At 59.0% G+C, this 12,140-nt stretch overlaps 1 protein-coding gene across 2 annotated transcripts in view; it reads right to left on the reverse strand.

Moving 5' to 3' along the window:
• Positions 1-336: 336 nt before the first annotated feature.
• KAZN (kazrin, periplakin interacting protein) overlaps positions 337-12,140 on the reverse strand; it is a 292,248-nt gene continuing 280,444 nt past the window's right edge. For both annotated transcript variants that reach the window (XM_036445442.2, XM_045585187.1), the window contains exons 11-15: positions 8,120-8,351; positions 7,013-7,114; positions 6,372-6,538; positions 4,818-4,932; positions 337-3,243 (exon numbers count right to left, since the gene is read on the reverse strand). In XM_036445442.2, the coding sequence (XP_036301335.1) occupies positions 3,079-3,243; positions 4,818-4,932; positions 6,372-6,538; positions 7,013-7,114; positions 8,120-8,351 (781 nt within the window). In that variant the 3' untranslated portion in view covers positions 337-3,078. The remainder of the gene's footprint in view (positions 3,244-4,817; positions 4,933-6,371; positions 6,539-7,012; positions 7,115-8,119; positions 8,352-12,140) is intronic.

Genomic DNA, 12,140 nt, shown 5'->3' on the forward strand with positions numbered 1-12,140 from the left:
AGAATCTCCTCCTCCCCTTTCCCTTCCCCTCGGGAAGCTCTCCCAGCAGGAGAGAGCACAGCTGAGCTCCACCTCTGACTGATGCACCTGCAAGGTAAGTCCTAGGCTGGAGGGTGGGGGGTGGGGGCCGGGGGAGGGACCAGCTGGGAAAAGGAGGCAGGTGACTGTTCAAGCCTCTGCCCCGGGGTCTCTTAGCTTTCTAGAGCTGGGCAGGCCCCTCAGCCTTTCCAGCCTCGGTTTCTCCATCCATGCAACGGGTTCATAATCTCCTCCTCAAAGAGGCTGTTGGGGAAATGAAATGAGAACCGACATGGAGACAGGCCGCCTCGTCCAGGAAGCGCTGTGCAGTAGTGTTTATTGTTACAGTGTTAATGTTCTCTCTGGGAAAGGTGTTCCAGGCTTGAGGCCTCGGCAGCCCCCGGCAGGTGGGGGAGGGCTCGGGAAATCCTTCTCCCACAGCCAACCACCGGCAAGAAGGCCCGTTTCCACAGTTCTGTTTCCCACGGTTCTGTTTCCCACGGGGTCTTTCGTGTCACTCAACGGCCCGGAGCCTGTGGAGGCCTCGAAGAGCAGCCCAGGGTGTGATGCCCCAGACACAGGTGATGGTGGGTGAAGGGATGGCGAGGGCGGCAGGACGTGAGCTGGCCCTGGAGCATGGAGGGGCCTGGCCCTGCGGGGAGCACTCAGGCCTGTTCTTGCCCAGGCCACCCCACGCTGCCAGCCCCAGCCCTGGTCACGAGCTCAGGACTGGGGGGCATTATTCTGGGGCCCCTCCACGCTGGCTGTGTCAGGGTCTCATATGGCCTCTCGCTGCCCTCGGCAGCCTGGGGCCCGGTGACAGCGATGCTGACGGCAGAGAAAGGCTCTGCTCAGCCCTGGACAGAGGGGGCTCTCAGAGGTGCCAGGGTCAGAAAGCTGAGTGCCAACCAGGTGCCTCCTGGTGGCTCTGGCCCAGCCTCTGGCAGGAACACCGGCCCCTCTGCCTACCCTGGTGCTCCTGCCCCTGGCACCACCCGCCCCTCTCCAAGGGGCCAGCACCCGCAGGCACGGGTGACACCTTTCAGAGAGCCATGTCCCGATGCCACGTCACCCTTCAAGGGCCAAGACCCCAGCCCAGGCTGTTCGGACAGGACGTGCCGGTCAGCGTGTGCAGGTGGCCGCTCCACCAGCCCTTGTCAATTAGCCACCAGGTCTTCCTGCCAAGTCCGCCTGGCCCCCCCAAAGCAGATTGACATTGAGGGTTTTCCAGCAGACAAAGCCCACCAGAAGGGACTCTGTATGGGGCTTGTTTGTTTACCGGTCATCCTGCTCTCATGTGGAAAAGCCAGCTCCCAGTGCTCCCCTGCCACCAGGGACACGGGCATCGGGGAGGAGCGAATGTGTGGTCAGGGCATCTTTAGACCAGAAGGTGGATTTGGAGTGGCCCACGTGGCCCCAGGCCTTTCGGACTGACGCCCTCCCGGCTGGTGACCCCCCCAGCCACTGCTTGCTCACCTGGTCTGCAAAGGGCATGTGCAGGGGACAAGGCGAGTTCATTTCTGACAAGTCCCGTTAGTTTCAATAAGCAGGTCTGCCTCGCTCACCCTGCCCTTCCCACTCACCCTGCAGGAATGACCGGCCTCCTGGTCTGCTGCCCCCTGGAGGCAGGTCCTGGGGTGGCCGTCACCCAGGCTGAGGCTGGCTCAGGAGTGACCAGGGCACCGGCATGGCTGGGCCTTTTATCCTCCTTCCCCGGCTGCGGGCTCTGCGGGCTCTGAGGCTTCGGCCCACGTGTGGCTGAATGTCAATGAGACACTGGGGTTTGAGACCTCAGCGAAGCCAGGCAGGCCCAGAGCGTCACGCCTCAGGCTCAGAATCAGAAACGCGTCCCGAGGAGGCCACGCATTCGGATGAAAGGGGGCGTCTCCCTGCCCGCCCACCCCCCGGGGGAGGAAATATCCCACGCTCCTTGTGCTCCTTTTGCACGTTGCTTCCAACATTACGGACTGAGAGGGGACAGGCCCACGTCCGTCCTGTGTTGACCTCGGCCTCGCGCCTGCCTCCTGAGCCGCTGCGAAGTGTGTTACAGACGTTAGCAGTGTTAGTCCTGGCGGCAGCCCGGAGGGAGGCAGTCACAGCGGAGGGAGGTGCTGAGCACAGAGAGGGGAGGCCGCCCGCCGGGGAGGAGCCACACGGCACACCGCGGCGAGCCAGGCAGAGGCCAGGGTCCTCTCCGCCATCCCGATGATGTCACCCCGATGATGTCACCCCGATGATGTCACCCCGGCGCCCGTGACAGACACCCCGGGAAGGTTTGCCGGTTTAGAGAATCCCAGATCCGCGGCCACATTTGGTCCAGTCCTCCCAGACCTCCCTCAGTCATCCCCGATCCTGCCGGCACCTCCCTTCACCCCTGGACAGGAAGTCTGCATTTCCTGGCACCGTCATTGCCAAGCCCCGCCCCGCACGCACCATCCACCTGCCCCCACCCCCGGAGCTGGTGCTGGAGGACGGGCAGGTACTCCTCCACATGCCCACCCCGTGCTGGGCGTTAGGGGCAGAGCAATGACTTCCCTGTTCTGCTTGTTCCCGAGAGGGGCTCAGCGACCCCAAAGAGAACCCAGGAACCAGGGTCTCAGTCACAGGGGCAGGAGGCTGGGGCTGTGCTCTCCCTCCGTGTGGCGTCTCTCCGGCCACCTCGCTGGCTGGAGGGCCCCCTGCTGACTGGTCAGCCTCGGGCTTTGCCTGCCTGACCTCTGTCCCTGCTGGGCTCCATGTCTGCGTGGAGCCTGCCTGCTCCCCCCGGATGGGGCGTTGGGGCCCCTTTCCAGCTTGGCAGCCAGCCGGTCACTCTGGGTGGAGCCTGGGTGACGGGGGGGCCGGCATGGTGACAGGTCCTGGGGGCCAGCGCCCTTCCCCGGGCAGGTCGTCCATGGCAGGCGCCCCCTGGTTCCCTGTCTCGCCTCCGGATGGCAGTGTCTGTGGGGGTTTTCCCCGGGACCAAGGCCTCCGCAGTCGCTGGCACTGTGTACAGGTGACAGCGTCCGGCTCCTCTCCCTCCGGCGGCTCCCGGGGTCGGTCTGGCTGAGCAGCGGCTCCTCACACGTTGGTGACCTCCAGGCCGTTGTAGCCCTCCAGGCGGCACTGCTCCGGCCGGTCCTCCAGGTCCTCGTCCCCGCAGTCCTCGTTGTGCAGAGAGCCGTAGTCGTCATGGAAATCGGGGTCTTTGCTGCCGAAGCCCCGTCCTATCTTCCCCAGGGGCAGCTGCGGAGAGAGGCACGAGGCCACGGGACCAGGAAGAGAAGGAATGGGAGTTTCAGATCTGGGACGTGTGGCGTCTCCGAGTCTAATTGCTGTGTGGCCTCGAGCAACTTACCTAACCTCTCTGTGCTTTTCCTAGCCTATATAATAAAAGCCTAATGTGCTAAGTGTCCGGTTGTCCGGTTGACCTTTCAACCAATCAAAGCGCAATATGCTAATGATGTACTAAGACGACTCAACAGCTTGCCATGAGGTGCATTGACCACCAGGGGCAGATGGTCTGACCATAGATTAGCTTCTGCTGAGGTGCAGCCAATAGAGACGGAGCGAGATGGGCTGGACGTGCCCTGGAGCCCTCCTGTGGTCCCTCCTGGCTGGCCAACCTCCTGCATCCCTCCCCCTCCCCCAATCGTGCACGGGTGGGGTCCCTTGGCCTTGCCTCCTTGCAACCTGGGACACCTCGGGGGATGTCGGAAAGTCAGTTTCAGCCAGGCTGAGGGGCCCCATTGTTTGGGGCCCCATGTGCACTGGGCCCCTAGTTAGCAATAACACTCCACTGCTCAGGGAGACTGAGAGGATTTTGTGAGTTAACATCAGGAGCCAGTTGGTTACCAGGGTGAGGACAGACAAGGTCTTTCTGATGAGCCACAAAGCTCCCATCTTCCTCCTCAGCGGGAGGAAGGCCTAACGGAGGAGAGATCGTCAGAGCGTGCACTTGAGGTCTGTCCTCATGCCCACATCAAGGAGAAATGTGTGGGCTGGAAAAGGTGTGGGTTGTCGAGAGTCTCACACCAGGGCTCAGATCCCTGCTCTGCCACTTCCTTGCTGTGTGACCTGGGACAAGTCCCGTGCCCTCTCTGAGACTCAGCTTTCTCAGTCACAAAATGGGAACAGTAAATCCTATCTTTTTTCATTTTCTCCCTCAAAAGGGAGCCTTTTAGACACTCCCCCTCATCACACCCCCACCGTGAAATTACACCGTGGGTATGCTCTGCGGGTGACAGAACGGAGGGAGGTGTTTTCCAAGCCAGTGTTCCCCCCTTTGGGGGAGTCACCCTCCATGAGCATGCTGCTCTGGGCTGAGAGCACCTCCCCTCTCCCCTCCCCCGCGGTCAGGATGGCGCTGGGAAGGCTGTGCACGCCCCGAGGGATCGCTGAGCGAATGGGAGAACTTGGGGTCGTGGCTGCTGCTCTGTGTGCCCCCACCTGCACCTCCTCGGACTGTGCGGTCTGAGAGCGTGGTCAGCCCCAAACCCCACACGTCTTCTCACATCGGAAGCTCTGCTGGTGCGCCTGGCGGGGCCGCTGGAGCTCCAACCTGGAGTCAGGGGTCCCCAGAGGCCCTGGGCTTCAGGAATCCAGGGGGGCCAGATGCTGCATGGGAAGCAGCTGCCCAGGGGGCTCTGAGGAGGCGGCTGAGGCCTGAGCTTGGGGCCGCTCCCCTACCCGCCGTGGGTCTTCCGCATCACACATTCAGGGCCTCCCTCCTCCCTGCGCCTGTGCCCGGAGGGCCACGCTGGCCTCCACAACAAAGACCTTCCCAGGCAGCAGGGCTCGGCGAATCGGAGGCCACTTACCCGGCCAGCCTTGTGCCTGATGCCACCGTTGTTCTCCTCCTTCCCCGCCCGGGGGGTGCCGGGGGCCCGCCCGGGGGGCGTTCCGAACCGCTCCGCCTCCCGGATGCCCGTGGAGCTGGGGAGAGATCATTCCAGTGCGTGTGCGTGTGCGTGTGCGTGTGCGTGTGCGTGTGCATGTGTGTGTGTGTGCGTGTGCGTGTGCGTGTGTGTGTGCGTGTGCATGTGTGTGTGTTTGTGCGTGTGTGCATGTGTGTGTGTGTGCGTGTGCGTGTGAGTGTGTGTGTGCATGTGTGTGTGTTTGTGCGTGTGCATGTGTGTGTGTGTGCGTGTGCATGTGTGTGTGTGTGTTTGTGCGTGTGCATGTGTGTGTTTGTGCGTGTGCGCATGTGAGGGGGCATCAGTCAGCTCCGGCCTCCCGGAGACACACACACACACACACATACACACACACGCACACGCACACGCACACGGACACGCACACGCACACGCGGCCTGGTTGGCCCTTAGCCACTGCATCCCCAGGCCATGGGCTCTGTAAGGGGTCATCACAGCACTTCCCTCATAAGATCTTCCTGGGCTGAATGAGATGACACACACAGAGGCCCAGCATGGCTGGCACACGTGACGGACTGCTATGATGACATCTGACCGTGACCAGCCGGGGTAGGGAGGGGCACAGGCCTGGGCCGAGTCCCCTGGCTGTGCCCCGGTGCCACCGAGGACCTCGCTGGGCCCGTTTCCTCATCCGCACAATGTAGCCCGGAGCACCTCTGGCCTTTACAAGCCGTGAGCCCTGAGGGAGAGTGGCTGGCTCTGCGGGGCACACACAGGCCCTGCCGGCCCTGCCACCACCATCTCCTACGGAGCTGCCCCCGGATGGAAATACAAACAATTCGGGGAAGAAACCAGCACCAGGCAGAGCTCCTTGGGGGCTCGATGCGGCCCAGTGGGCATCTGCAGCCACGTTGTCAGACCTCGGGGTGCTCAGTGGTCTGACCTGCTGCAGGCACCTGCGGAGCATCCACTAGGAGGCACTAGCCCGCCTGTCCGGGTGTTGGTCCTCGGCCACTTTTCTGATGTGGAGACTGGGTAGGGGGGCTGATGGGGTCTGTCCACCTGGACCATAAGCACCATTCGGACGCCCAGCCCTTTCCCCAAGTCTTTGCCCCACAGCATCGCTGCCTGGACTGGCCCTGTGGATCCTTAGGCCTGGGTGAATCATCCCCAGCTGAGACCCCCTCCCAGGCCTCTGCTTCCACGCTCCGTCCTTCTCCCCGGTCCGAATGGATGGATGGACGGATGGATGAATGGATGGATGGACGGATGGCATGGGGGTTTACCCACACCCTTATTCCATCTCCTTCTAGTCTATGGTGTTTGGCCAAAGCACTTCACTCCCCGAACCCCCAGTTCCAGCCCTGTGACAGGAGACCAGCCGCCTGGTTGCAGGGGCAGGTGGGACCCGGTGGGTGAGTGAGGGCCAGATGGGGAGTCGGGGCTCCTTCCCCCCTGCACCCCAGGTTGGGGAGGGGGGAGGACGCTGCCCGCACTCACGTGGTCGGGGGGAAGACGGCACTCATCTCCTCCGCCAGGTGTCTCCGGAGGATGTGCTTCCCGCTGGGGATGCCCAGGGCGGTGGCCATGGCCTCGGCGTTAAACGTGGGCTCCAGCACCAGCACGGCGCCATGGACCCCGCTGTTGGTCAGGTTGTCGGCATACTCCTGGGGGCAAGGCACGAGGCTGCTGAGCCCGAGGGCCGCTCTGCTGCGGAGAGGGGTGCCCTACTGGCCCCAGGGGGTCCTAGCCCCAGGTGCCTTGGCCCCTTGGGCACCGGCCATTTCACACTGAGGCGAAACCCACCCTCCCTCTTTAGGGCCATCGGGGCAGTGGCTGAGGCCATTCTGTCACTGACCCTCCCTGATCGTGGCAGGCAGCCCACACGCACTCAAGTGAGACAATGGGCCTGGAGTCCACCCCGCACCCGCTCCTCCGTCTGGGGTCCTGTGAGGAGAGCAAAGGCACTGCGGTCCCATTGTGGGTGCGGGGCTGGTAGTGCCCTCCTCTTGAGTGACAGAGGCAGCTTGTTCTTGCCAGTCTGCGTAAGATGCCCCAGCTCACACAAAGTGCTGGTCGGCACACAACGTGCGTGGCATCTGCGTCTGCCTGAGTCACCCCACTCCCGCCGTCACCCTCACCTTCAAGTCAATGTCGCGCACCCACTTGAGCACCCGCTGGTTGGTCCAGACCACGGGGTCTGTGTTCTGTGTCTCGCAGCGGGCCCGGCGCTCCTGGAGGGCCTGGGGGAGGGAGACAACGGGTCAGTTTGGGGGACAAGGGAGCGGGCTGAGGTCACATGAAGAGTAAGGGCCCTCAGTGCTCACCGGGCCCTCAGTGGCCTGTGTGAGAGGACAAGTGATGAGCTCCTGGGAGGTGAGGGTTCGCCATTTCCCTTGAACTGAGCACAGGCCTGCCCTGCACCATAGGAGTTGTTGGGAGGAGGGATGGTGAAGAAGAGATGAATGCATGGATGGATAGATGGTAGATGGATGAATGGATGGATGGATGGATGGATGGACAGACTGACTAACAGATGGACGAATGGATGGATGAATAGATGTATGCATGTATGTATGGATAGATGTATGTATGTATGTATGTATGTATGGATGGATGTATGGATGAATAGATGTATGGATGGATGGATGGATGGACAGATAGATGGACGGATGGGTGGATGGATGAATAAATGGATGGATGGATGGATGGATGGATGGATAGATGGACGGATGATAGATGGATGGATGGATGGACGGACGGACTAACAGACGGACGAATGGATGGATGAATAGATGTATGCATGTATGTATGGATAGATGTATGTATGCATGTATGGATGTATGGATGAATAGAAGGATAGATGGATGGATAGATGGATAGATGAATGGGTGGGTGGATGAATAGATGGATGGATGAATGGATGGATGGATGGATGGATGGACGAATGGGTGGATAGATGGATGGATGCATGGATGAATGGATGGATAGATGGATGGATGGATAGATGGATGGATAGATGGATAGATGGACGAATGGGTGGGTGGATGAATAGATGGATGGATGGATGGATGGATGGATGGATGGATGGATGGACGAATGGATGGATAGATGGATGGATGGATAGATGGATGGATAGATGGATGGATAGATAGATGGATGGGAAGATGGCTGGATGGAAAAACAGTGAATGCCAGAGGGGGCAGGAAGGCTATGGGAGGTGCCTGCACCCACAGCCTGGTTCTCACCTCCCTGCTGAAGTTCACTTGGTACAGCAGCTCAATGCCCAGCAGGATGCTGACCTGGTGGAACTTCTTGGACACATTCAGGTGCTTCTCCAGGTCCCGCTTCATCAGGGAGTTCAGCATCCGCCCATCGACCAGGTGGTTTTGGAAGGCCTGGGAGTACTGGGCCAGGCCGATGTCGTTCAGCCAGGCCTTGGCCACCCAGTGATGGTCCAGGTCGGCGGCTTTGGACAGGCTGGTGGGGAGAGACAAAGCCAGGGAGAGGGGCGGTGGGAAAGGGAGAAGGAGCAGAGGTGAGCAGAGAGGAAGAGCGAGAGTGGAAACAATAGGGGGGCAGACAGTCACGGAGACTGACAGGAACAGGGAAGGAATGGAGAGACAGGAAGAGCGGAGATGATATGAGAGGGGGATGAAGGGAAGAGAGGGAAGAGGGAATGAGAGAGGGGGGAGAGAGAGCACCCCAAAGGGTAAAAAGAGACCAACAGAGAGAGGGAGGGGATAGGAAAAGAGAAAAGACCACGTTCAGACACAGGGACAGTGATGGCCCACAGGGACAGGTGTAGCAGGAACAGCACTGTGGGGGCTCCCGCACTGCCCCGCCACCCAGGGCCCCGACAGGACCCCTGAGACCCACAAAGCCTCTGCCTAGCCCGTCTCTCCTTGGACTGTAGCCAGTCACATAGCAGCACGTCTTGGAATCAGAATTAAAACCTATTTTTAATTTTGTCTATTATAGCATTCTCTCCTCACTGCCACCCCTCAGATTTCTTTGTATCCCACACAGAACCTGCCCCAGGGCCACGCACATAGTAGGTGTACCAGGACTACCTCTCAGATGCATAAACAAACGGAAGCAAGGGTAGTCTAGTCGGCTGTCACTCCCTTGCTCGCCACACGGTGGCAGCCTCTCAAAAGGAATAAGGCCAGCATCCCCGACCCTGTCCATCCACCAGCCAGTGGTGTCAGTGTGTCTGTCCCTTCCTCTTTTTCCCTAGGGTCAAGGCCCGACCTCCCTGATGTGGATTTCTGCATCTGCCTCCTGACTGCCCCTCCTCCCCACCCCATCGTCCCTTCGAGTGCACCCTCCCCATCAATTAGATCAGGTCATCCTCTGCTCATATGACCAAGTGTGCAGAGTATATGAATCCAAATACGTGACCTTCTGGAAAAGGCGAAACTAGGGAGACAGTGCAAAGGTCAGGGGCTGCCAAGGGTTGGGGGTGAGGGGAGGGAGGAGCAGGCAGAGCACAGAGGATTTTTCAAGGCAGTGAAACCACTGGTCTGACACGGTAACGACGGACATACGTCATCACACGTTTGTCGAAACCACAGAACGAACCCCCATGTCACCTGTGGACTTGGGATGATGATTATGGTGATGTGCCTAAGCGGGTCCCATGGTAACTAATGTTCTGTCTAGTGGGGGATGTGGTAATAGGGGAGGCTGGGCATGAGGGCGGGGACGGGGGATATGGGAAATCTCTGGATCTTCCGCTCCATTTTGCTGTCTGGGCTCCCCTCCCCCCTCCTCTCCTGGGGGAGGGAGGGTGAGCGCAGCAAGACAGCGGTGCCAGGGCGGTGGGAGGCGGGCGGGAGGGGCACCTGCTCACCTCCTTCAGCGAGGCCATTTCTAACCAGCAGCAGCCACGTGTGTGCGAGCCCCTCCCCTCCCCCCCCCCCCCCCCCCCGTCCCCTCACCCCTGAGACACCTGCTCTCTTCATTAAACTCGTCCCCAGGCGCCCAGCGTGGCACCACTTTCTCAGCCGTTGCCTGAGCCACTGTAAGCGCCCACGCTGAATAAAGCCTCTTGACCTTAAAAGTAATTGAAGACCACCGGCCGGTGTGGCTCAGACAGGTGGTAACCTTGAATTCCTGGTCAAGGGCACGTGCCCGGGTTGCCAGCTTGATCCCCAGCAGGGGGCGTGCAGGAGGCAGCCCATCTATGGTTCTCTCTCTTCATTGTTGTTTCTCTCTCCTCTCTCCTTCTCCCTTTCTCTCTGAAATCAATAAAAAAAAAATACATTTACAAAAATAATGGGAGACTTTTTGTCCAATGTGACACTGCCCCCTCCTTACACGGGGCTGGATTAGACCCGGACATTCGAGTTTGGGTACAGACTTAGTTATCATCTGGGTCATTATTTGACACGGAGAACAGGAGGCCACACTGGCTCCAGACCGTGCGCCTCTGTGCCTCAGTTTCCTCATCTGTAAAACGGGGCTGGCCGTGTTAGTGTCTGGGGTTGTGAGGACTCGGGGGTGAGAGAAGGGATGAGCAGCTGGGACCCACTGCGTGTTCCATAAACAATAGGAGGAGGAGGAGCCGTGGCTGCTAACACTTCGTGGGAGACCGGAGAGGGAACTGACTTCAGTGTTAGGTGTTCTGTGACTCTGTGCTCCTGGGCCTCACCTTCCCCTTCTTTATTTTATTTAAAAAAATTAAAAAAAAAAAAAATATATATATATATATATATATATATATTTTTTAATGATTTTTAACAGAGAGGAAGGGAGAAGGATAGAGAGCAAGAAACATCGATGAGAGAGAAACAGCTGCCTCCTGCACACCCTCCACCGGGGATGTGCCCGCAACCAACGCACATGCCCTTAACTGGAATCGAACCTGGGACCTTTCAGTCCGCAGGCCGATGCTCTATCCACTGAGCCAAACCGGTTTTAGCTCCTTCCCCTTCTTTAAAACGGGGGTGAGAGGACCTATCCTACATGGGTAAGGTGACCAGACGTCACACTTTGGGCGGGACAGTCCCGATTTTGAACAATTTGTCCCGCGGCACAAATTGTTCAAAATTGGGACTGTCCCGCCAAAAGCAGGGCCTCTGGTCATCTTATGCATGGGTGCTAAATAAAACTGTGCCCACACAATGGCGGGCGATGGCTTCACAAAGTCCTGTAGAGAGAAGGCCCAGAGAGGGCAATGTCTCGCCCGAGGTCACACAGGATGCGCTCTGTATGACGACCTCGCTGGTTCTCAGCCTCTAGTCCCAGGGGTGGGTCAGAGGGTCCCTGAGTGCCGATTGGGGAAGGTCTGTGTATTTCTTCTGGTGAAAGTGTCTTAAGGTTGTTTTTTTTTAATTTTTATTGAGTATGGTATCACATAATTGTCCACATCTTCCAATTCCCATCCCAAACCCCTCCCCACATATGCCCCCACCCCCCTGTTGTCCATGGCCACTGGCTAGGCCCATAGGCATGCACACAAGTCCTTTGGTTGATCTCTCCCCCTTACCCCCCCCCTCCCCTACTTTCCCTCTGAGGTTTGAGAGTCTGATCGCTGCTTCTCTTTCTCTGGGTCTGTGTGTGTTCATCAGTTTAGGTTGTTCGTTATTTCCTCTAGATGTGTGAGATCATGTGATCCAAGAAATACCCTCGTAAGAATCGAAACTGAGACAAGCCGTAATGGTTATGCTGAGAGGCGAATGAATCAGTCTGTTCTGGGCCAATAGTTCTTTTGAGACCCAATTTCAATGTCAAACATTTAAGTTTTTTATTTGACTCTCCACGGGGCTATGATCCCCCAACATTAAAGAACCGGGTCCTAATTGACCCCAGCACTTCACAGGTGGAGAAACAGTCCCAGAGAGAGAGCAAGGTCACGGGGGGAGGAAGGGCAGGCTGGTTTTCCCGGGGAGCGAAGGGGCCCTGGGAGGACCAGAGTCCTCCCACAGCTCTTGTCATTTCCAAAAGCCGGGTGTTGACCCGAATCCCCCCCCCCCCCCATAGAATCTGACCCCACAGTTTTGAGAGGTGAAGCAGGCAGCCCCACCCTGCTCAACGCAGCTTTTACTGGCTGAATTGGGAGGAGGATTGGGGAGGGAGCGAGTCCCAGCTTGGGTGACTGGGATGGGGACTCCAAGGAAGGCCCTGGGTGGATGGGCGGTGAGTGTGGGTGCTGTGGGACCTCGGAGGAATCGCAGCGGGTGCCGCTCCTCTACCCCTGGCCTCCAGCCTGGCGAGTCCCAGCTCAGGAACAGGCCGCTCCTGTGGGCTTGGCTGGCTCTCAGG

The sequence above is a fragment of the Pipistrellus kuhlii genome, unplaced genomic scaffold (genome assembly GCF_014108245.1).
Source record: "Pipistrellus kuhlii isolate mPipKuh1 unplaced genomic scaffold, mPipKuh1.p scaffold_m20_p_2, whole genome shotgun sequence".
Taxonomy (NCBI): domain Eukaryota; kingdom Metazoa; phylum Chordata; class Mammalia; order Chiroptera; family Vespertilionidae; genus Pipistrellus; species Pipistrellus kuhlii.